General features: G+C 59.1%; 3 protein-coding genes across 3 annotated transcripts; all 3 read right to left on the bottom strand.

The window, feature by feature from the left end:
* Positions 1 to 568: 568 nt before the first annotated feature.
* NAA10 (N-alpha-acetyltransferase 10, NatA catalytic subunit) lies at positions 569 to 5,831 on the bottom strand. The gene is made up of 8 exons (XM_069882926.1): positions 5,763 to 5,831; positions 4,305 to 4,403; positions 3,402 to 3,460; positions 3,226 to 3,271; positions 2,443 to 2,558; positions 2,269 to 2,313; positions 1,391 to 1,475; positions 569 to 1,269 (listed from the first exon to the last, which is right to left on the bottom strand). Exons 1-8 carry the CDS (start codon positions 5,781 to 5,783, stop codon positions 1,045 to 1,047), a joined length of 696 nt encoding a protein of 231 aa, XP_069739027.1. The 5' UTR covers positions 5,784 to 5,831; the 3' UTR covers positions 569 to 1,044.
* An 85-nt stretch (positions 5,832 to 5,916) lies between these two features.
* HSD17B10 (hydroxysteroid 17-beta dehydrogenase 10) lies at positions 5,917 to 13,438 on the bottom strand. The gene is made up of 6 exons (XM_069882925.1): positions 13,398 to 13,438; positions 11,264 to 11,428; positions 11,011 to 11,175; positions 10,514 to 10,642; positions 7,106 to 7,214; positions 5,917 to 7,013 (listed from the first exon to the last, which is right to left on the bottom strand). The coding sequence occupies exons 1-6, from the start codon at positions 13,419 to 13,421 to the stop codon at positions 6,823 to 6,825; spliced, it is 783 nt and encodes a 260-aa protein (XP_069739026.1). The 5' UTR covers positions 13,422 to 13,438; the 3' UTR covers positions 5,917 to 6,822.
* Positions 13,439 to 14,708: 1,270 nt separating this feature from the next.
* On the bottom strand, positions 14,709 to 20,856 carry LOC138735062 (non-structural maintenance of chromosomes element 3 homolog). Its single transcript, XM_069882928.1, has 9 exons — positions 20,679 to 20,856; positions 19,268 to 19,363; positions 19,118 to 19,181; positions 18,175 to 18,254; positions 16,598 to 16,692; positions 16,376 to 16,498; positions 16,220 to 16,282; positions 14,950 to 15,064; positions 14,709 to 14,846 (listed from the first exon to the last, which is right to left on the bottom strand). Exons 1-9 carry the CDS (start codon positions 20,718 to 20,720, stop codon positions 14,784 to 14,786), a joined length of 741 nt encoding a protein of 246 aa, XP_069739029.1. The 5' UTR covers positions 20,721 to 20,856; the 3' UTR covers positions 14,709 to 14,783.
* Between the last annotated feature and the right edge of the window lie 511 nt (positions 20,857 to 21,367).

Genomic DNA, 21,367 nt, shown 5'->3' with positions numbered 1-21,367 from the left:
TTGAGTCAAAAGATGCAGGTTTTTTGAAAATTTGAGTCAAAAGATGCATTTTAGGGGAGTCTGAGGGAATATCTGAGTCAAAAGATGCATTTGGGGGGGGCTTGAGGGAAAATTTGAGTCAAAAGATGATTTTGGGGGAAAATCTGAGTCAAAAGATGCATTTTTTTGGAGTCTGAGGGAATGTCTGAGGCAAAAGATGAATTTTGGGGGAGCTTCAGGGAAAATTTGAGAAGATTGGAGGTGAAACTCGGTTTTGGCAACAGTTGTCAGGAGACTTATGGTGAACGTCATGGTTTTGGGGCATTTGTGAGGGAAGAATTGAGGTAAAAAGCACTTTTGGGAAGGTTGGGGTGGATCTGAGGTAAAAAATAGCAATTTGGGGGAGTTCATGAGCAGATTTGGGGTAAAATGATGCAGTTTTGGGGAGTCTGAGGGGAAATTTGAGGTGAAAATCGGTTTTTGGGGTGAAAATTGCAGTTTAGGGAGGGGATATGATGTAAAAAGCTGTTTATTTGTGGAGTTTGAGTGGATTTGGGCTAAAAAGATGCAGGTTTGGGGAGCGTGAGGGGAAATATGAGAAGATGTGAGGTGAAAATTGTGTGTTTGGGGAGCTTGGGGGGGCTATGAGGGCATTTGGGGTGAAAACTGCAGTTTCGGGGAGTTCAGGGAGGGGATTTGAGGTAAAAAGTCACCTATTTGGGCAGCCTGTGAGGGGATTTGGGGTAAAACACTGTACTTTGCGGAGTCTGAGAGGAAATTTGAAAAGACGTGAGGTGAAAATCATGGTTTTTGGGTAAAAGTTGCAGTTTTGGGGAGTCTGAGGAGGAATTTGAGGTGAAAAGTCGCTTGTTTGGGAAGTTTGTGAGGAGATTTAGTGTAAAAAAAGAGACTTGAGCCACTCCAAAGCTGCCCCCACCACCCCACGGATTACGGAGGGCACAGAAGAGCCGCAGGCGGGAGACGGAGGGGGTTTATTGCTCCCCCCCAGCACCAAGGGGGGCGGTCCCAGGGCTTTTTGGGGCTCCCTAGGGCTTGGGGGGGTCCCTAGGAAGCGGAGTCGGAGGCCTCGGAGCTGTCTTTGACGTCGGTGCTCTCGGTGGTCTCGCTCACCTCGCTGAGATCTTTGCTGTCTCCCCCTCCGTCTTCGGCGGGGGGCGCGGGGGGATTTTGGGGGACCCCCCCGCTTCCGCAAACCCCGTCGGCGCTTCGGGGGGGCTCGGCGGGAGCCGGGGGGCGGCCACGCTCCTTCTGCTCCACCTGCTTCCTGAGCTGGAAGGGGTTAAAATAGGGGTTAGAAGTGCTTGAGGGGGTTTAAGTGGGATTTGGGGGTTCAAGATTTGGGGGGAAGGACACCAGAGCCCCCCAAAATGGGGTTTGGGGGGGGTGCTACCTCGTCAGCCATTTGAGTGAGGTCGCGCTTCATGGCGTAAGCGTCCTCGCCGTCAGCGTAGTATTTGGGTTCCACCTCGCTGATCCTGGGGGGCGCAGGGGGTTGGGGTCCCCAAATCCACCCCCCAATATACCCGGGGTCCCCCTAAATCCCCCCAGTCCCAGTATCCCCCAAAGTCACCCTCAGCTCCCCCCAAAATCGCCCTTGAAATCCCTCAAATTCCCCTTGAACCCCTCAAAATCTCTCGTGAAACCCCTCAAATCCCCCTCTGAAACCCCCCAAATCCCCTCAGCCCCTCAAATTTCCCCTTGAACCCCCTCAAAATCCCTCTTGAAACCCCTCAAAATCCTTCTTGAAACCCCTCAAATCCCCCTCTGAAACCCCCAAAACCCCTCAGCCCCTCAAATTTCCCCTTGAACCCCCTCAAAATCCTCTCAGACGGCCCCAAATCCCCTCTGCAACCCTAATTCCCCCTTGAAACCCCTCAAATCCCCCTTGAAACCCCCCAAAATCCCCTCAGTTCCCCCAAAATCCCTCTTGAAACCCCTCAAATCCCCCTTGAACCCCCCAAAATCCCCCTTGAAACCCCTCAAATCCCCCTTGAACCCCCCAAAATCCCTCTTGAAACCCCTCAAAATCCCCCTTGAACCCCCCCAAAATCCTCACAGATCCCCCCAAATCCCCTCCGCACCCCAAATCCCCCCTTGAAACAACCCAAACTCCCCTTAAACCCCCTCAAATCCCCTCAATTCCCCCCAAATCCCCCTCGAACCCCCCCCAAATCCCCTCAGTTCCCCCCAAATCCCCCTCGAACTCCCCAAAATCCCCTCAGCACCCCAAATTCCCCCTTGAACCCCCCCCAAATCCCCCTCACTCACTGGAAGTTGAGGGTGTTGGAGTAGAGGTGCAGAGCTGCCCGGTTGCTGTGACCAAAAGGGGTGCGGGGGGGTCATTTTTGGGGTTTCGGCCTTTTTGGGGAGCCCCCTGCAGGCTTGATGACGGAAGGGGGTCCCCAAGGCGAGATTTTTGGGGTGTAGGGGGCGGTCCCTGACCTCTTGCGGACGTGGAGGGAGACGTATTTGGCATTGAAATTCTCGATCATGGCACGCGAGGCCTGGTCCATCAGCTTCTGCGCCAGCCCCAGGCGCCGGTGCGAGCGCTTCACTGCCTGCGGGACCCCAAAATCCATCCAGAGCACCCCGAAATCCATCCCGAGCACCCCAAAATCCATCCAGAGCACCCCAAAATCCATCCCGAGCACCCAGAAATCCAACCAGGGACCCCAAAACCCACCCTAAAACCCGTCCAGGGGACCATAAACTTGTAGAGGGCACCTAAAAACGCAGCTGGTGCAAGCTCTTCACCGCCTGTAGGACCCCAAAATCCATCCAGAGCACCCCAAAACCCTCTCAAGGAGCACCCCAAGTGCTCAGAGCTCCTCCGAGAGCACCCCCAAACCCCTCAGGTGCCCCCAAACCCCCTCTAAGTGTCCCCAAACCCCTCAGGTGCCCCCAAACCCCTCAGGTGCCCCCTAAACCCCTCTAGGTGCCCCCTAAACCCCCTCTAAGTGCCCCCCAAACCCCTCAGGTGCCCCCAAACCCCTCAGGTGCCCCCCAAACCCCCTCTAAGTGTCCCCAAACCCCCTCTAAGTGCCCCCCAAACCCCTCAAGTACCCCCCAAACCCCCTCAAACAGCCCCCTAAACCCCCTCTAGGTGCCCCCCAAACCCCTCAAGTGCCCCCAAACCCCCTCAAACAGCCCCCTAAACCCCCTCTAGGTGCCCCCCAAACCCCCTCAAGCCCCCCCTAAAACGCACGGTGACCCCTGGCCACCTACCAGGGACGTGATGTGTCCGTGAGGAACGTCATCGGGATCCTCCTCCCTGCCAGAGGACGGAGATGAGTCGGGGGGCGACACCCCCAGATCCCATCAGAGCCCCTAAATCCCACCCCCTCCCACCAAAAAATGAAGAGGAAAGAGGGGGACACGGAGCCCCCCTAAACCGCACTCACATCTTAGCCAGGACGTAACCCACGATCTTCCCGTTCTCGTCCTCGGCGATGTAGGAAAGCTGGGAGGGAAAAGGAAGGGATGGAGGGGAATCCGGAGAGGAAAAACTCGGGAATCTGGGGGGTCCGGGAAGGGATTTGGGGATCTGGGGGATCCAGGGAGGGGATTTGGGAGTCTGGGGAGGGGGATCCAAGTGTCCAGAGAGGGAACTGAGGAATCCAGAGATGTCCAGGAAAAAAGGATCTGGGATAGAGGGGAGCCTGGGATCCGGGAATGTGAGACAGAGGGGAGCCTGGGATCCAGGAATCTGGGATAGAGAGGAGCCTGGGATCTGGGAATGAGAGACAGAGGGGAACCTGGAATCCGGGAATGAGAGACAGAGGGGAGCCTGGAATCTGGGATAGAGGGGAGCCTGGAATGTGGGAATCTGGGATAGAGGGGAGCCTGGAATGTGGGAATCTGGAATAGAGGAGAGCCTGAAATCTGGGAATCTGGAATAGAGGAGAGCCTGAAATCTGGGAATCTGGATAGAGGGGAGCCTGGGATCCGGGAATATGAGACAGAGGGGAGCCTGGAATCCGGGAATCTGGGATAGAGGGGAGCCTGGGATCCAGGAATCTGGGATAAAGGGGAGCCTGGAATCTGGGATAGAGGGGAGCCTGGAATGTGGGAATCTGGGATAGAGGGGAGCCTGGAATGTGGGAATCCAGGAATCTGGGATAGAGGAGAGCCTGGAATCTGGGAATCCAGGAATCTGGGATAGAGGGGAGCCTGGAATGTGGGAATCCGGGAATCTGGGATAGAGGGGAGCCTGGAATCTGGGAATCTGGGATACAGGGGAGCCTGGGATCCAGGAATCGGGGATAGAGGGGAACCAGGAATGCAGGCGCAGGGAAGGGCGGTACCTGTGGCCAGGAGAGGCCGTGGTAGAAGTAATATTTCATCTGGTAGTTCTCGGGCAGGCAGAGCAGGTTGCAGTGCTGCATGTTCATCAGATCCTCCGGCTGCTCCGGGCGCGGCACGGGGCGGGGACGGGACACACACACCCGGAGTGAGGGACCCCGGAGCCCAGCGGGAGCCACAGGGACCTCGGGGATCGGGACCCCCCGGGATCCCCCTCAGAGCCCTCCTCCAGATCCAGGATCCCCCCCAGAACCCTCATCTAGACCCACGATCCCCCTCAGAACCCTTCTCCAGAACCAGGATCCTCCTCAGAGCCCTGGATCCCCCTCAAAATCCTGTTCCAGATCCCGAGATGCCTTTCAGATCCCTCCTCAGAGCCCAGGATCCCTCTCAAAGCCCTCTTCCAGAACCAGGATCCCCCTCAAAACCCTCTTCCAGACCCCGGGATCCCTGTCAAACCCTCCTCCAGGACACAGAATTCCCCTCAGAACCCTCCTCCACATCCAGGATCCCCTTCAGAGCCCAGGATCCCCCTCAAAACCCTCTTCCAGACCCCAGGATCCCCCTCAGAGCCCCAAATCCCCCTCAAAACCCTCCTCCACATCCAGGATCCCCCTCAGAGCCCCAAATGCCCCTCAAAACCCTCCTCCAGACCCTGGGATCCCCCTCCGATCCCTCCTCCAGATCCAGGATCCCCCTCAGAGCCCCAAATCCCCCTCAAAACCCTCCTCCAGACCCCGGGATCCCCCTCAGATCCCTCCTCCAGACCCCAGAATCCCTCTCAGAGCCCAGGATCCCCCTCAAAACCCTCTTCCAGATCCCACAATCCCCGTCAAAACCCTCTTCCAGATCCAGGATCCCCCTCAGACCCCAGGATCTGCCTCAGAACCCTCCTCCAGACCCCGGGATCCCCCTCAGAACCCCGAATCCCCCTCAAGACCCTCTTCCAGATCCCACGATCCCCCTCAGAGCCCAGGATCCCCCTCAAAACCCTCTTCCAGATCCCACGATCCCCCTCAGAGCCCAGGATCCCCCTCAAAACCCTCCTCCAGATCCAGGATCCCCCTCAGACCCCAGGATCCCCCTCAGAGCCCTCCTCCAGATCCAGAATCCCCCTCAGATCCCTGGATCCCCCTCAGAGCCCTCCTCCAGATCCAGAATCCCCCTCAGAGCCCTCCTCCAGATCCAGAATCCCCCTCAGACCCCGGGATCCCCCTCCGATCCCTCCTCCAGACCCTGGGATCCCCCTCAGATCCCTCCTCCAGGCCCCAGGATCCCCCTCAGAGCCCAGGATCCCCCTCAAAACCCTCTTCCAGACCCCAGGATCCCTCTCAAAGCCCTCTTCCAGACCCAGGATCCCCCTCAGACACCTGGATCCCCCTCAAAACCCTCCTCCAGCCCCAGGATCCCCCTCCGATCCCTCCTCCAGCCCCCGGATCCCCCTCAGAGCCCCGGATCACCCGCGCGTTCCTGATGTTCATGGCTGCGGCACCTCCTCCTCCTCCTCCGCGCTCCCCTCAGGAGCCACTTCCGGCGGAAGTGCCCGCCCCTCTAGTCCCGCCCCCTCCGCCCTGGCCCCGCCCCCGCGCGGTGATTGACAGCGGCGCCAGCCAATCAGAGAGGAGAACCGGCACTTTATTGATTGGAGTCGGGGGTTAATCACAGGGCGAGGGACCCTGCGGCGTCCCTGGATCCCAAGAATATTCCTGGATCCACGGGGCGTCCTCGAACCCCCTAGGTGATCCCTGGATCCATGGGACATCCCTGGATCCATAGGGTATCCTCAAACTCCAAGGTGATCCCTGAATCTATGGGGCATCCCTGGATCCCATGGGACATCCCTGGATCCATGGGGTGTCCTCGAATCCCTAGGTGATCCCTGGATCCATGGGGTGTCCTCGAATCCCTAGGTGATCCCTGGATCCCATGGGACATCCCTGGATCCATGGGGTGTCCTCGAATCCCTAGGTGATCCCTGGATCCCATGGGACATCCCTGGATCCATGGGGTGTCCTCAAATCCCTAGGTGATCCCTGGATCCCATGGGACATCCCTGGATCCATGGAGTGTCCTCAAACCCCTAGGAGATCCCTGAATCCATGGGGTGTCCTCGAATCCATGGGGCATCCCTCAATCCCAAGGATATCCTCGGATCCCATGGGGTCTCCTTGAATCCATGGGGCATCCCTCAATCCCAAGGATATCCCGGGATCCATGGGGTGTCCTCGAATCCATGGGGCATCCCTCAATCCCAAGGAGGTCCCGGGATCCCATGGGGTGTCCTCGAATCCATGGGGCATCCCTCAATCCCAAGGATATCCCGGGATCCATGGGGCATCCCTCAATCCCAAGGATCCCAAGGAGATCCCGGGATCCATGGGGTCTCCTCGAATCCATGGGGCATCCCTCAATCCCTCAATCCCAAGGGATCCTCCATCTTCCCTGTTGGCGAGGTGGAGCTCCCGTCGATCCGCGGAGAAGATTCCCAGCTCCGGGATCGCGGCGGAACCCCCGAGGATCTCAAGGCTGCATGCGAAGAGCTCCATCCAACCTCACCACCTCGCCGTTAATCATGGGATTCTCCGCCAAGGCCTGCACCAGGTGAGCGTATTCCGTGGGATTCCCCAGCCGCGACGGAAAAGGCACTTGTTGTCCTAAAAAATTCCTCACGCGTTCCGGCAAGGCGGCCAACAAGGGCGTGGAGAACAAGCCTGAGGGAAAAATAAAAAATTAAGAAGGGGGTGAGAGGCCGGAGAGAGCTCGGATGGCGACTCCCGCCTCTTCTCTCCCGCTGGATCCGTACCTGGAGCGATGGTGACGACGCGGATGCCGAGCGGGGCCAGGTCGCGGGCGATGGGAAGGGTCATCCCCACGATTCCGCCTTTGGAGGCCGCGTAGGCCGCTTGGCCCACCTACGGAAGGGGAAACCTTGGAGCCGGAGCGCAGGAGAGGCACAAGGCTGGGAAAGACCCAGCGGAGCAGCGACTCCAACCAGCCCGGGGGGCTTTCTAGAGGGTTCTTGGGGGTCCTAGAAGGTCCTAAAGGGGTCCCGGGGGGCTCTAGAGGGTTCTTGGGGGTCCTAGAAGGTCCTAAAGGGGTCCCGGGGTGCTCTAGAGGGTTCTTGGGGGTCTTAGAAGGGTCCTAAAGAGGTCCCGGGGCACTCTAGAGGGTTCCTTGGGGTCCTAGAGGGTCTTAAGGGGGTCCCAGGGGGCTCTAGAAGGTTCTTGGGGGGTCCTAGAAGGTCCTAAAGGGGCCCCAGAGCCATCTAGAGGGTTCTTAGGGGTCCTAGAGGGTCTTATGAGGGTTCCAGGGGGCTCTAGAGGGTTCTCGGGGCTCCTAGAAGGTCCTAAAGGGGTCCCAGGGGGCTCTAGAGGGTTCCAGGGGGTCCTAGAAGGCCCTAAAGGGGTTTCAGGGGGGTCTAAAGTGTTCTTGGGGGTCCTAGAAGGCTCTAGAAGGGTCCCAGGGGGCTCTAGAGGGATCTTGGGGGTCCTAGAAGGGTCCTAAAGGGGTCCCGGGGGGCTCTAGAGGGTTCTTGGGCGTTCTAGAAGGTCCTAAAAGGGTCCCGGGGGGGCTCTAGAGGGTTCTTGGGGGTCCTAGAGTGTTTTACGAGGGTCCCAGGGGGCTCTAGAGCGTTCCTCGGGGTCCTAGAAGGCCCCTAAAGGGGTTTCAGGGGGGTCTGGAGTGTTCTCGGGGGTCCTAGAAGGCTCTAGAAGGGTCCCAGGGGGCTCTAGAGGGTTCCTGGGAGTCCTAGAAGGTCCTAAAGGGGTCCCAGGGGGCTCCAGAGGGTTCCTGGGGGTCTTAGAAAGGTCCTTGAAGGCCCTAAAGGGGTTTTAGGGGGGTCTGAAGTGTTCTTGGGGGTCCTAGAAGGGTCCTTGAAGACTCTAGAAGGGTCCCAGGGGGCTCTAGAGGGTCTTAAGGGGGTCCCAGGGGGGTCTAGAGGGTTCTTGGGGCTCCTAGAAGGTCCTAAAGGTGTCCTGGGGGGCTCTAGAGGATTCTTGGGGATCCTAGAAGGGTCCTAAATGGTTGCCAAGGGGCTCTAGAGGGCTCTTGGGGGTCCTAGAAGGTCCTAAAGGGGACCCAGGGGGCTCTAGAGGGTTCTTGGGGGTCCTAGAAGGTCCTAAAGGGGTCCCAGGGGGCTCTAGAGGGTTCTTGGGGGTCCTAGAAGGTCCTAAAGGGGTCCCGGGGGGCTCTAGAGGGTTCTTGGGGGTCCTAGAAGGTCCTAAAGGGGTCCCAGGGGGCTCTAGAGGGTTCTTGGGGGTCCTAGAGGGTCTTAAGGGGGTCCCGGGGGGCTCTAGAGGGTTCTTGGGGGTCCTAGAACGTCCTAAAGAGGTCCCAGGGGGCTCTAGAGGGTTCCTTGGGGTCCTAGAGGGTCTTAAGGGGGTCCCAGGGGGCTCTAGAAGGTTCTTGGGGGGTCCTTGAAGGCCCTAAAGGGCTTTTAGGGGGGTCTGAAGTGTTCTTGGGGGTCCTAGAAGGGTCCTTGAAGACTCTAGAAGGGTCCCAGGGGGCTCTGGAGGGTCTTAAGGGGGTGCCAGGGGGGTCTAGAGGGTTCTTGGGGCTCCTAGAAGGTCCTAAAGGTGTCCTGGGGGGCTCTAGAGGATTCTTGGGGATCCTAGAAGGGTCCTAAATGGTTGCCAAGGGGCTCTAGAGGGCTCTTGGGGGTCCTAGAAGGTCCTAAAGGGGACCCAGGGGGCTCTAGAGGGTTCTTGGGGGTCCTAGAAGGTCCTAAAGGGGTCCCAGGGGGCTCTAGAGGGTTCTTGGGGGTCCTAGAGGGTCTTAAGGGGGTCCCGGGGGGCTCTAGAGGGTTCTTGGGGGTCCTAGAACGTCCTAAAGAGGTCCCAGGGGGCTCTAGAGGGTTCCTTGGGGTCCTAGAGGGTCTTAAGGGGGTCCCAGGGGGCTCTAGAAGGTTCTTGGGGGGTCCTTGAAGGCCCTAAAGGGCTTTTAGGGGGGTCTGAAGTGTTCTTGGGGGTCCTAGAAGGGTCCTTGAAGACTCTAGAAGGGTCCCAGGGGGCTCTAGAGGGTCTTAAGGGGGTCCCAGGGGGGTCTAGAGGGTTCTTGGGGCTCCTAGAAGGTCCTAAAGGGGTCCTGGGGGGCTCTAGAGGATTCTTGGGGATCCTAGAAGGGTCCTAAATGGTTGCCAAGGGGCTCTAGAGGGCTCTTGGGGGTCCTAGAAGGTCCTAAAGGGGACCCAGGGGGCTCTAGAGGGTTCTTGGGGGTCCTAGAAGGTCCTAAAGGGGTCCCAGGGGGCTCTAGAGGGTTCTTGGGGGTCCTAGAAGGTCCTAAAGGGGTCCCGGGGGGCTCTAGAGGGTTCTTGGGGGTCCTAGAAGGTCCTAAAGGGGTCCCAGGGGGCTCTAGAGGGTTCTTGGGGGTCCTAGAGGGTCTTAAGGGGGTCCCGGGGGGCTCTAGAGGGTTCTTGGGGGTCCTAGAACGTCCTAAAGAGGTCCCAGGGGGCTCTAGAGGGTTCCTTGGGGTCCTAGAGGGTCTTAAGGGGGTCCCAGGGGGCTCTAGAAGGTTCTTGGGGGGTCCTTGAAGGCCCTAAAGGGCTTTTAGGGGGGTCTGAAGTGTTCTTGGGGGTCCTAGAAGGGTCCTTGAAGACTCTAGAAGGGTCCCAGGGGGCTCTAGAGGGTCTTAAGGGGGTGCCAGGGGGGTCTATAGGGTTGTTGGGGCTCCTAGAAGGTCCTAAAGGGGTCCTGGGGGGCTCTAGAGGATTCTTGGGGATCCTAGAAGGGTCCTAAATGGTTGCCAAGGGGCTCTAGAGGGTTCTTGGGGGTCCTAGAAGGTCCTAAAGGGGACCCGGGGGGCTCTAGAGGGTTCTTGGGGGTCCTAGAAGGTCCTAAAGGGGTCCCAGGGGGCTCTAGAGGGTTCTTGGGGGTCCTAGAAGGTCCTAAAGGGGTCCCAGGGGGCTCTAGAGGGTTCTTAGGGGTCCTAGAGGGTCTTAAGGGGGTCCCAGGGGGCTCTAGGGGGTTCTTGGGGGTCCCAGAAGGTCCTAGAAGGGGTCCCAGGGGGCTCTAGAGGGTTCTCAGGGGTCCTAGAGGGTCTTGAGTGGGTCCCAGGGGGCTCTAGAGGGTTCTTGGGGGTCCCAGAAGGTCCTAGAAGGGTCCCGGGTGCTTTCGCGTTTCCCTCGGGCTCCTAGAAGGGAGCAGCTCTCTGGAGACCCTCCAAACCCTCCAGCAGGTCCCCGTTGAGCGCCGGGAAGGCGGGAGGCGGCCCGGACCTGCCCCTCGAAGGCGGCCACGCTGGCCGTGTTGACCACCAGCCCCCGGTGGCCGTCGGCGTCGGGCTCGTTGCGGCTCATCAGGCGGCAGCTCAGGCGGACGACGTTGAAGGTGCCCACCAGGTTCACCTGGGGACGGAGGAGAAGCTGGGGACGCCTCCCGATTCCAAGGGAGAGTCCTTCAAATTCCATGGAGACCCCTCCGAACATCATGGAAGACCCCAAAACTCCATGGACACCTTGAGGTTCCATGGATGCCTTGAAGCCCCTTGGAGACCCATCTGAATTCCATGGACGCCTTGAAGTTCCATAGTTCCATGGACACCTTGAGGTTCCATGGACACCTTGAGGTTCCATGGACGCCTTGAAGCCCCTTGGAGACCCCTCTGAATTCCATGGAAGCTCCCAATCCAACCCCATGGACACCCCCCAACCTTCTCATGGACCTGAGACACCCCCCAACCTTCTCATGGACCTGGGGCCACCTCCAAACTCACGTTGATGACCCTCTGGAAGTCCTCCAGCTGGTGGACCTTGTCCTTCTTGCTGTTGTAGGTCTTGACGGCGATTCCGATGCCGGCGCAGTTGACCACCAGGTCCAAGCGGCCAAATTCCTTCTGGGCCAAGTCCACAGCAGCTCCGACCTCCTCAGGCGACGTCACCTGCGGGTCCGAGAAGACCTTGGAGGCCACCAGAGAGGAGGGAAACCAAGAGGAACCACCCCGGAGGCCCCAAGCCCTGGTGGCTCACGTTGGCCGGGGCGAAGACGCAACGTTCTCCGAGCTCCTTGGCCACTTGAGGCCCTGAGGAAACGGGAAGATCCAGGAGGACCACGCGAGATCCTTGGGCCACCAGCCGCTCCGCCGTGGCTCGTCCCAGTCCGGAGGCCCCACCGGTCACCAGGGCCACCATTCCCTGGAGAGAAGAGAGGCCAGAGTCACCTCCTGGTGGACTATCGAGGTCACCAGGTGGCCCACGGGGGCTTCCTAGTAGCCCACGAGGGTCTCCTGGTGCTCCACAGGGTTTCAAGAAATTTCTAAGGGTCTCCTGGTGGCCCTCAGAGCTTTCTCAGTGGTCCCTAGGGGTCTCCTGGTGGCCCTCAGAGCTTTCTCAGTGGTCCCTAGGGGTCTCCTGGTGGCCCTCAGAGCTTTCTCAGTGGCTCCTAGGGGTCTCCTGGTGGCCCTCAGAGCTCTCTCAGTGGTTCCTAGGGGTCTCCTGGTGGCCCTCAGAGCTTTCTCAGTGGCTCCTAGGGGTCTCCTGGTGGCCCTCAGAGCTCTCTCAGTGGCTCCTAGGGGTCTCCTGGTGGCCCTCAGAGCTTTCTCAGGTTCCTAGGGGTCTCCTGGTGGCCCTCAGAGCTTTCTCAGGGGCTCCTAGGGGTCTCCTGGTGGCCCTCAGAGCTTTCTCAGGTTCCTAGGGGTCTCCTGGTGGCCCTCAGAGCTTTCTCAGTGGCTCCTAGGGGTCTCCTGGTGGCCCTCAGAGCTCTCTCAGTGGCTCCTAGGGGTCTCCTGGTGGCCCTCAGAGCTTTCTCAGGGGCTCCTAGGGGTCTCCTGGTGGCCCTCAGAGCTTTCTCAGTGGCTCCTAGGGGTCTCCTGGTGGCCCTCAGAGCTCTCTCAGTGGCTCCTAGGGGTCTCCTGGTGGCCCTCAGAGCTTTCTCAGGTCCCTAGGGGTCTCCTGGTGGCCCTCAGAGCTCTCTCAGTGGCTCCTAGGGGTCTCCTGGTGGCCCTCAGAGCTTTCTCAGGTCCCTAGGGGTCTCCTGGTGGCCCTCAGAGCTTTCTCAGGTCCCTAGGGGTCTCCTGGTGGCCCTCAGAGCTTTCTCAGGTTCCTAGGGGTCTCCTGGTGGCCCTCAGAGCTTTCTCAGGGGCTCCTAGGGGTCTCCTGGTGGCCCTCAGAGCTTTCTCAGGTTCCTAGGGGTCTCCTGGTGGCCCTCAGAGCTTTCTCAGTGGCTCCTAGGGGTCTCCTGGTGGCCCTCAGAGCTCTCTCAGTGGCTCCTAGGGGTCTCCTGGTGGCCCTCAGAGCTTTCTCAGGGGCTCCTAGGGGTCTCCTGGTGGCCCTCAGAGCTTTCTCAGTGGCTCCTAGGGGTCTCCTGGTGGCCCTCAGAGCTCTCTCAGTGGCTCCTAGGGGTCTCCTGGTGGCCCTCAGAGCTCTCTCAGTGGCTCCTAGGGGTCTCCTGGTGGCCCTCAGAGCTTTCTCAGGTCCCTAGGGGTCTCCTGGTGGCCCTCAGAGCTCTCTCAGTGGCTCCTAGGGGTCTCCTGGTGGCCCTCAGAGCTTTCTCAGGTCCCTAGGGGTCTCCTGGTGGCCCTCAGAGCTTTCTCAGGTCCCTAGGGGTCTCCTGGTGGCCCTCAGAGCTTTCTCAGGTCCCTAGGGGTCTCCTGGTGGCCCTCAGAGCTCTCTCAGTGGTCCCTAGGGGTCTCCTGGTGGCCCTCAGAGCTCTCTCAGTGGTCCCTAGGGGTCTCCTGGTGGCCCTCAGAGCTTTCTCTGGGGCTCCTAGGGGTCTCCTGGTGGCCCATGAGGCTCATCGGGGTCTCCCAGTCGTTCCCAAGGCCTCCTGGTGGCCCAAGGGGGGCTCCTGGTTGCCCCCTGGGCTCATTGGGGTCTCCCAGGGGTTCCTAGGGGTTCTCCAGAGTATCCTGATGGCCCAAGGCGGTGTCCTGGTTGCCCACTTGGGGTTCCCGCTGGCCCACGGGGCTCAGCGGGGTCTCCCAGCGGTTCCCAAGGTCCCCTGGTGGATCCTGGTGGCCCAAGGGGGTCTCCCAGTGGCCCAAGGGGGGATCCTGGTTGCCCACAGGACTCATCGGGGTCTCCCAGTGGTTCCCAGGGTCTCCCGGTGGCCCGAGGGGGGGTCCTGGTAGCCGAAAGGGGGGGGGTCCGGGTGGCCCCCGGTTACCTTCACGCTCCGAATCGCCGCCATGGCCCCCGCTGCCGCCCGGCCAATGGGAGCGCGGGGCGGGGTGGGCGGGGCTTAAGGGCAGCGGCTCAGCCAATGGGAGCGCGGGGCGGAAGCGAGGGGGCGGGGCTTGGGAGCGTGGGCGGGAAGGGAGCCCCCGGGGCTTGAGGGCTGCGGCTCAGCCAATGGGAGCGCGGGGCGGTGTCACGTGGGCGGGGCTTAGGGGGCTCGCAGCCAATGGGAGCGCGGGGCGGCAGCGAGGGGGCGGGGCTTGAGATGCCAGACGGAGGCGGGAAGCTGAAAGGCGGGAAGGGGGGTCACGTGGGCACCGACTGCGCGCCCCCCAAAGCGGGATTTTCTGCCCCCAAAAAGCGGGTTTTCTAACCCTAAACGGGCTCAGTCGGTCCCAAATGGGAGACTGGAACCCCGAAAGTGAGATCTCCGGCCCCCAAAAGGGGGAAATCGTCCATAGAAGGCGGAAAATCGCCCCCGAATTGGGGTAAATCTGAAAACGGGGCAAATTCTCCGCAAAATGAGGCAAATTCTCCTCTAAAATGAGGCAAAACCCCCTAAAATGAGGCAAATCCCCCACAAATCGGGTAAATCCCCCTCTAAAATGAGGCAAATCCCTCCTAAAATGGGGCAAAATCTCTAAAATGAGGCAAATCCCCCTCTAAAATGAGGCAAATCACCCCAAAATGAGGCAAATCCCTCCTAAAATGGGACAAATCCTCCTCTAAAATGAGGCAAATCACCCCAAATGAGGCAAATCCCCCCAAAATGAGGCAAATCCTCACGAAATTGGGGAAACCCCCCCCAAAGGGAACAAATCCTCCCCAAAAATGAATTATATGCCCCAAATTGGGTCAATTCTCCCCAAAATTAGGTCTGTGCCCCCCCAAACGAGCCCTGTTCTCCTCCGAAAAGAAGACCACGCTCCCCAGAACGGCAACTGACCCCCCGAAACAGGGACTGTGCCGCTAAAATAAAGATTTTACTCCTCAAAAAGGGGACTTTGCCCCCTCTGTGAAGCTTTTATTCCCAAAAAGAAGCTCAACCCCCCCTCAAAATGGGGTGAAACCCCCCCCAAAACGGACATTGTGGCCTCAAAATGGGGTCTGGACCCCCCCAGAGCAAAAGACCCCCCCTAAAAACCCTAAATACCCCAAAACCAGGGCACGGATGTCCTTCCCCCCCCTTCCAGGGATTGGAGGGGGATGAGATTTAGGGGGATCCCCTCCCAAATCCCACATTTTCCCCCCATGAGACGATCCTGAACACTATTAAGCCCCTCCCCAATTAACAAATGACTTAACGAAGCACAGAATTTATAGGATTGCACCCCAAAAAAGGGGGCACCTCTCTATTTGAGGGGTGAAGGGGGGGTTACGAAGCAGCCTCGGCCTCCTTGTATTGTCTCATCCAGAAGGTGGGATCCTTCCCTTGGATCTAGGAGGGGAATGAAGAGAAAAGGGGGGGGTCAAACCGAACCCCAGCCCCCCCCCCCCCCCCCCCCCCCAAAACCCGGGGTTGCCCCCCAAAATGGCTTCACCTTCGCCACGAAGCGCAAAACGTCCTTCTTGGAAGTCTCCTTGGCCGCCCGCGGCCCCCACTGGTATTGGAATTCCGGAGGATCCGTCAGTGGGATTGGGATAATCTCTAAATACCTGAGGAAAGGGCGAAAGGGGGAGCCCCCACCCCAAGGGGGGTTTGAGGAGGGGGAGCCCCAAGGGGTTTTAGGGGTGTCCGGTGTGTCTCCCCCCGCTTCAAGCCCTGCGACGGGGACCTCGAGTCGCTGGGAGGGAGGGAATGTTCCAGGAATTCTCTCTGCGGTGTGGTATAAACAGCCCGGCCGAGGCTGGCGCCGCGGCTGCTCTGTGCACACCGGGGGGGGAAAGGGGTAAATCCCACCCCCGTGGTGGAAAAAGGGGGTAAATCCCACCCCCGTGGTGGAAAAAGGGGGTAAATCCCACCCTCAGGGGTGGAAAAGGGGGTAAATCCCACCCCAGAGACACCAGGGGCTGGAAAAGGGGGTAAATCCCACCCCTGGGGCTGGAAAAGGGGGTAAATCCCATCCCTGGAGGTGGAAAAGGGGGTAAATCCCACCCCTGGAGGTGGAAAAGGGGGTAAATTCCATCCCTGGGGGTGGAAAAAGGGGTAAATTCCACCCTCTGGGGTGGAAAAAGGGGTAAATTCCACCCCTGGGGGTGGAAAAAAGGGTAAATTCCACCCTCTGGGGTGGAAAAAGGGGTAAATTCCATCCCTGGGGGTGGAAAAAGGGGCAAATCCCACCCCTGGTGGTGGAAAAGGGGGTAAATTCCACCCCCGGGGGTGGAAAAAGGGGTAAATCCCACCCCTGAGGGTGGAAAAGGGGGTAAATCCCACCCCTGGGGTGGAAAAAGGGGTAAATTCCATCCCTGGGGGTGGAAAAAAGGGTAAATTCCATCCCTGGGGGTGGAAAAAAGGGTAAATTCCACCCTCTGGGGTGGAAAAAGGGGTAAATCCCACCCCTGGGGGTGGAAAAAAGGGGTAAATTCCATCCCTGGGGGTGGAAAAAAGGGTAAATTCCATCCTCTGGGGTGGAAAAAGGGGTAAATTCCACCCTCTGGGGTGGAAAAAGGGGTAAATTCCATCCCTGGGGGTGGAAAAGGGGGTAAATTCCACCCTCAGGGGTGGAAAAAGGGGTAAATTCCATCCCTGGGGGTGGAAAAAGGGGCAAATCCCACCCCTGGTGGTGGAAAAGGGGGTAAATCCCACCCCAGGGTCCCCAAAAAAGAGGGGGATCCCCAGTCCAGGGGCTGAATTCCCCCCCCCGGACTCACTTCTGCCGCACAAACTCCTCGGTCACCAGCTTCTTAACGTCCCCGAAGACCTCGTGGCGCTCCCTGCGGGCGCCGGGGTTAACGAGGAGCAGCGCTAACGAGCCCCATTTCCAATTTATCCGCCCCCCACCACCGCTCCGGCCAACCGATCCGTACCCTGGTTGAAGCCGGAGCCTGCGGAGGAATTCCCACACGGCTCCGTCTTTGACCGAGTTGCCCTTCATGAAGATGAAGCTGAGGATGACGACGAGGAGCCCCAGCTTGGGCGTCTGGTTATCCCTGCGGCACACGGAGAGGAACCGTCACCCTCCGGAGACACCGAACCGCCCCGGCGGCCTCTGAGACCCCCAAAAAAAATCACCCCCCGACGCTCCCCACTGGCGCAAGTTCTCCTGCTCAGCGCGAGGGAGGTCGCTGGTGAGGATGTAGACGTGGTGTTTGGGGTCCATCTCCACCAAGCGCAGCCCGAAGACCTGCGGGAGGAGAAGGGATCGGTGAAATCCACCCTCTGAGCCCTCAAATCCAACCCTTGACCCCTCAAATCCAACCTTTGCTCCTCAAATCCACCCTCTGACCCCTCAAATCCACCCTCTGACCCCTCAAATCCAACCCTTGACCCCTCAAATCCACCCTCTGAGCCCTCAAATCCACCCTCTGAGCCCTCAAATCCAACCCTTGCCCCTCAAATCCACTCTGTGACCCCTCAAATCCAACCCTTGCTCCTCAAATCCACCCTCTGACCCCTCAAATCCACCCTCTGAGCCCTCAAATCCAACCCTTGACCCCTCAAATCCACCCTCTGAGCCCTCAAATCCAACCCTTGACCCCTCAAATCCACCCTCTGAGCCCTCAAATCCAACCCTTGCCCCTCAAATCCACCCTCTGACCCCTCAAATCCAACCCTTGCCCCTTAAATCCAACCCTTGCCCCTCAAATCCACCCTCTGACCCCTCAAATCCAACCCTTGACCCCTCAAATCCAACCTCTGACCCCTCAAATCCAACCCTTGCCCCCTCAAATGCACCCTCTGAGCCCTCAAATCCACCCTCTGAGCCTTCAAATCCACCCTCTGACCCCTCAAATCCAACCCTTGCCCTCTCAAATCCACCCTCTGACCCCTCAAATCCACCCTCTGAGCCCTCAAATCCACCCTCTGAGCCCTCAAATCCAACCCTTGACCCCTCAAATCCAACCCTTGACCCCTCAAATCCACCCTCCGACCCCTCAAATCCACCCTCCGACCCCTCAAATCCAACCCTTGACCCCTCAAATCCACCCTCTGACCCCTCAAATCCAACCCTTGCCCCTCAAATCCACTGTGACCCCTCAAATCCACCCTCTGAGCCCTCAAATCCACCCTCTGAGCCCTCAAATCCAACCCTTGACCCCTCAAATCCACCCTCTGAGCCCTCAAATCCACCCTCTGACCCCGCAAATCCACCCTCTGACCCCGCAAATCCACCCTCTGACCCCGCAAATCCAACCCTTGCCCCATAAAACACGATGGGAGAACCTCCTGAGGTTCTACAAGGCTCTGAGGACCTGGAAAAGCTGGAGAAATGGGGCTTTGAGAACCTCCTGAGGTTCTACAAGGGAAGAGGGACCTGGAAAAGCTGGAAAAATGGGGCTTTGAGAACCTCCTGAGGTTCTACAAGGCAAGAGGGACCTGGAAAAGCTGGAGAATTAGGGCTTTCAGAACCTCCTGAGGTTCTACAAGGCAAGAGAGACCTGGAAAAGCTGGAGAAATAGAGCTATGAGAACTTCCTGAGGTTCTACAGGGCCAGGAGAACCTGGAAAAGCTGGAGAAGGACCATAAGAAGGAGATGGAGCTGTTGGGACAGGTCCAGAGGAAGCCACAATGATGATGGGAGGGCTGGAGCACCTCCCGTACGAGGCCAGGATGAGAGAGTTGGGGTTCCTGGAGAAGGTTCCGGTTCCCTATTCCTCCTCCTCACCTGCTGCAGGGTCCTTCCCGCCTGGTTGAGGACCTCCGAGTAGACATCTCGGTATTCCCGGATGACTTTCTTCAGGATATCTGCGGGGAGGAGGGCGCTGAGACACGGGACACACAAAGGGAAGGGCTTGGGGGCCTCCAAAGGGCTTGGGGGCATCTCCAATGGGTTTGGGGGCGTCTCCAAAGGGCTCGGGGGCGTCTCCAAAGGGTTTTGGGGAGGTTTCCGAAGGGTCTGGGGGCATCTCCAAAGGGTTTAGGGAGGTTTCCAAAGGGTTTGGGGGTGTCTCCAAGGCTTTGGGGGCATCTCCAAAGGGCTTGGGGGCGTCTCCAAAGGGTTTCGGGAGGTTTCCAGAGGGTTTGGAGGCATCTCCAAAGGGTTTGGGGGCATCTCCAAAGGGCTCAGGGAGGTTTCCAAAGGGTTTGGAGGCATCTCCAAAGGGTTTGAGAGCATCTCCAAAGGGTTTAGGGTCTCCAAAGTCTTTGGGGTGGTTTCCAGAGGGTTTGGGGAGGTTTCCAGAGGGTTTTGGGGTGTCTCCAAAGGGTTTGGGGAGGTTTCCAAAGGGTTTGGGGTCATCTCCAAAGGGTTTGAGGACATCCTCAATGGTTTGGGGGCATTTCCAAAGGGTTTTGGGAGGTTTCCAGAGGGTTTGGAGGCATCTCCAAAGGGTTTGAGGGCATCTCCAAAGGGTTTAGGGTCTCCAAAGCCTTTGGGGTGGTTTCCAGAGGGTTTGGGGAGGTCTCCAAAGGGTCTGGGGGTGTCTCCAAAGGGCTTGGGGGCATCTCCAGAGGGTTCAGGGAGGTTTCCAAAGGGTCTGGGGGCATCTCCAATGGTTTGAGGGCACCTCCAAAGGGTTTAGGGTCTCTAAAGCGTTTGGGGATGTTTCCAAAGGGTTTGGGGGCATCTCCAAAGCTTTTGGGGTCCCCTTTTGCCCCCCTCAACCCACCAGCCCGCTTGATGGGGATCTTCTTCTGGTCCTTGACCAGCAGGAACTGAACGAGCTCGCTGACCTGCGGGGCGGGAAAGGGAAGAAGCGAGTGAAAACGCGGAGATTTGGGAAGGGGAAAAGACGGAGCAGGGGCTGGGCCGGTCCCACCTTCTGGCTGATGTGGTCCGGGGGGCGTCTGGGAAGGCTCCTCGGAGCCTGCGAGGGCGTCGGGGTCAGAGCCAAATCCTCCTCCCCAGCGTCAGCCTGCGGCCCGAAAGGAGAGAGACGCTGCCCAGGGAGGAGGAAAAGGGGAAAAAAGGGGGAAAAGGGAGGAACAGGGGAGGAAAATGGAGGGAAAAAGGGGGAGAGGGAGGGGGAAAGGGGGGAGAGGGAGGGGGAAAGGGGGAGAGGGAGGGGGGAAAGGGGGAGAGGGAGGGGGGAAAGGGGAGAGGGAGGGGGGAAAGGGGAGAGGGAGGGGGGAAAGGGGAGAGGGAGGGGGGAAAGGGGGAGAGGGAGGGGGGAAAGGGGAGAGGGGGGGGAAAGGGGAGGGGGGGGGAAAGGGGGAGAGGGAGGGGGAAAGGGGGAGGGGGGGGGAAAGGGGGAGAGGGAGGGGGGAAGGGGGAGAGGGAGGGGGGAAAGGGGGAGAGGGAGGGGGGAAAGGGGGAGAGGGAGGGGGGAAAGGGGAGAGGGAGGGGGGAAAAGGGGGAGAGGGAGGGGGGAAAGGGGAGAGGGAGGGGGAAAGGGGAAGTGAAGGAAAAAAAGGGGAAAGTGAAGGAAAAAAGGGGGAAGTGAAGGAAAAAAGGGGGAAGTGAAGGAAAAAAGGGGAAGTGAAGGAAAAAAGGGGGGAAGTGAAGGAAAACACGGTGAAAAGTCAAGGAAAAAAGGGGAAAAGTCAAGGAAAAAAGGGGAAAAGTCAAGGAAAAAAGGGGAAAAAGTGAAGGGAAAAAAGGGGAAAAGTGAAGGGAAAAAGGGGAAAGTGAAGGAAAAAAGGGGGAGAGTGAAGGAAAAAAAGGGAAAGTGAAGGGAAAAAAGGGGAAGTGAAGGGAAAAAGGGGAAGTGAAGGGAAAAAGGGGGAAAGTGAAGGAAAAAGGGGGAAAGTGAAGGGAAAAAGGGGGAAAGTGAAGGAAAAAAGGGGAAAAGTCAAGGAAAAAAGGGGGAAGGGAGGAAAAAAGGGGGAGAGTGAAGGAAAAAGGGGAAGAGTGAGGGGAAATAAGGGGGAAAGGAGGAAAATGGGGGAAATAGAGAAAAAAGAGGAAAAGGAAGGGAAAAAGAGAGGGAGGAGAAAAAATAGAGAAGGGAGGGGAAAAATGGGGGGAGGGAGGGAAAAAGGAGGGGAAAGGAGGGAAAAAAGGGGGAAGAGTGTAAGAAAAGGGTTAAAATGGAAGGAAGAGGGAAAGGAGAGGGAAAGGAGAGGGAACGAAGGAGAAGGAGGGAGAAGTGAGAAGGAAAAACGGGGAAAGAAGGGAAGAGGGGACGAAGACTTGGGGAGCAAGAAGGAGAGAAAGAGGGGAGAGGGAGAAGAAGCGGGGAACGAACAGAGAGAGGAAGAAAGAGGGAAAAGGGCTCGGCGGCTCCTGACCTGCGAGGAGCCCAACCCTCTGCTGCGCTTCCTCTGGGACATCGCTTCGGGGCGGGGGGAAGAAGCGCCTGGAGGGCTGAAACCGGACTAAAACCGGGGTGAAACCGGCCCGAAACGCGGCTGAAGCCGGAGTGACGCCGGGCTGGAGCCTCCCCCTTTCCCACCCCCCTCCCCAAGATGGCTGAGGCGCGGCAGCGGCGCACCCAACATGGCGGACACACAGCGCGAGGCGCGCTGCCGCGCTCAAAATGGCGGAACCAGCGTGTCGCACCCAACATGGCGGACACAGAGCGCGAGGCGCGTTGCCGCGCTCAAGATGGCGGAACCAGCGTGTCGCACCCAACATGGCGGACACACCGAGCGAGGCGCGCTGCCGCGCTCAAGATGGCGGAACCAGCGCGTCGCACCCAACATGGCGGACACACAGCGCGAGGCGCGCTGCCGCGCTCAAGATGGCGGAACCAGCGTGTCGCACCCAACATGGCGGACACACCGAGCGAGGCGCGCTGCCGCGCTCAAGATAGTGGAACCAGCGCGTCGCACCCAACATGGCGGACACACAGCGCGAGGCGCGCTGCCGCGCTCAAGATGGCGGCTCCAACGCGCCGCGCCAGACACGGTGGAAACACAGCGAAGCGCGCGCGCTGCCGCACCCAAGATGGCGCCCCCGCCACACCCAAGATGGCGCC

This window comes from Phaenicophaeus curvirostris, unplaced genomic scaffold, assembly GCF_032191515.1.
Source record: "Phaenicophaeus curvirostris isolate KB17595 unplaced genomic scaffold, BPBGC_Pcur_1.0 scaffold_405, whole genome shotgun sequence".
Lineage (NCBI taxonomy): Eukaryota > Metazoa > Chordata > Aves > Cuculiformes > Cuculidae > Phaenicophaeus > Phaenicophaeus curvirostris.
This window is presented reverse-complemented; position numbering and strand designations above follow the sequence as displayed.

Excerpts from the sequence above, each read along its gene's own strand:
- NAA10 (XM_069882926.1), bottom strand. The coding sequence starts at position 5,783 with ATGAACATCAGGAACGCGCGG. Across the intron at positions 2,559-3,225 it reads ACGGACACATCACGTCCCTG|GCAGTGAAGCGCTCGCACCG; the intron begins GTAGGTGGCCAG and ends GGGGTCCCGCAG. Across the intron at positions 2,314-2,442 it reads TCCCTCCACGTCCGCAAGAG|CAACCGGGCAGCTCTGCACC; the intron begins GTCAGGGACCGC and ends TTTTGGTCACAG.
- HSD17B10 (XM_069882925.1), bottom strand. The coding sequence starts at position 13,421 with ATGGCGGCGATTCGGAGCGTGAAG. Across the intron at positions 11,176-11,263 it reads GCGTCTTCGCCCCGGCCAAC|GTGACGTCGCCTGAGGAGGT; the intron begins GTGAGCCACCAG and ends TCGGACCCGCAG. Across the intron at positions 10,643-11,010 it reads ACTTCCAGAGGGTCATCAAC|GTGAACCTGGTGGGCACCTT; the intron begins GTGAGTTTGGAG and ends CTCCGTCCCCAG.
- LOC138735062 (XM_069882928.1), bottom strand. The coding sequence starts at position 20,720 with ATGTCCCAGAGGAAGCGCAGCAGAGGGTTGGGCTCCTCGCAG. Across the intron at positions 18,255-19,117 it reads GATCCCCATCAAGCGGGCTG|ATATCCTGAAGAAAGTCATC; the intron begins GTGGGTTGAGGG and ends TCCTCCCCGCAG. Across the intron at positions 15,065-16,219 it reads GAGGAGTTTGTGCGGCAGAA|GTATTTAGAGATTATCCCAA; the intron begins GTGAGTCCGGGG and ends CCCTTTCCTCAG.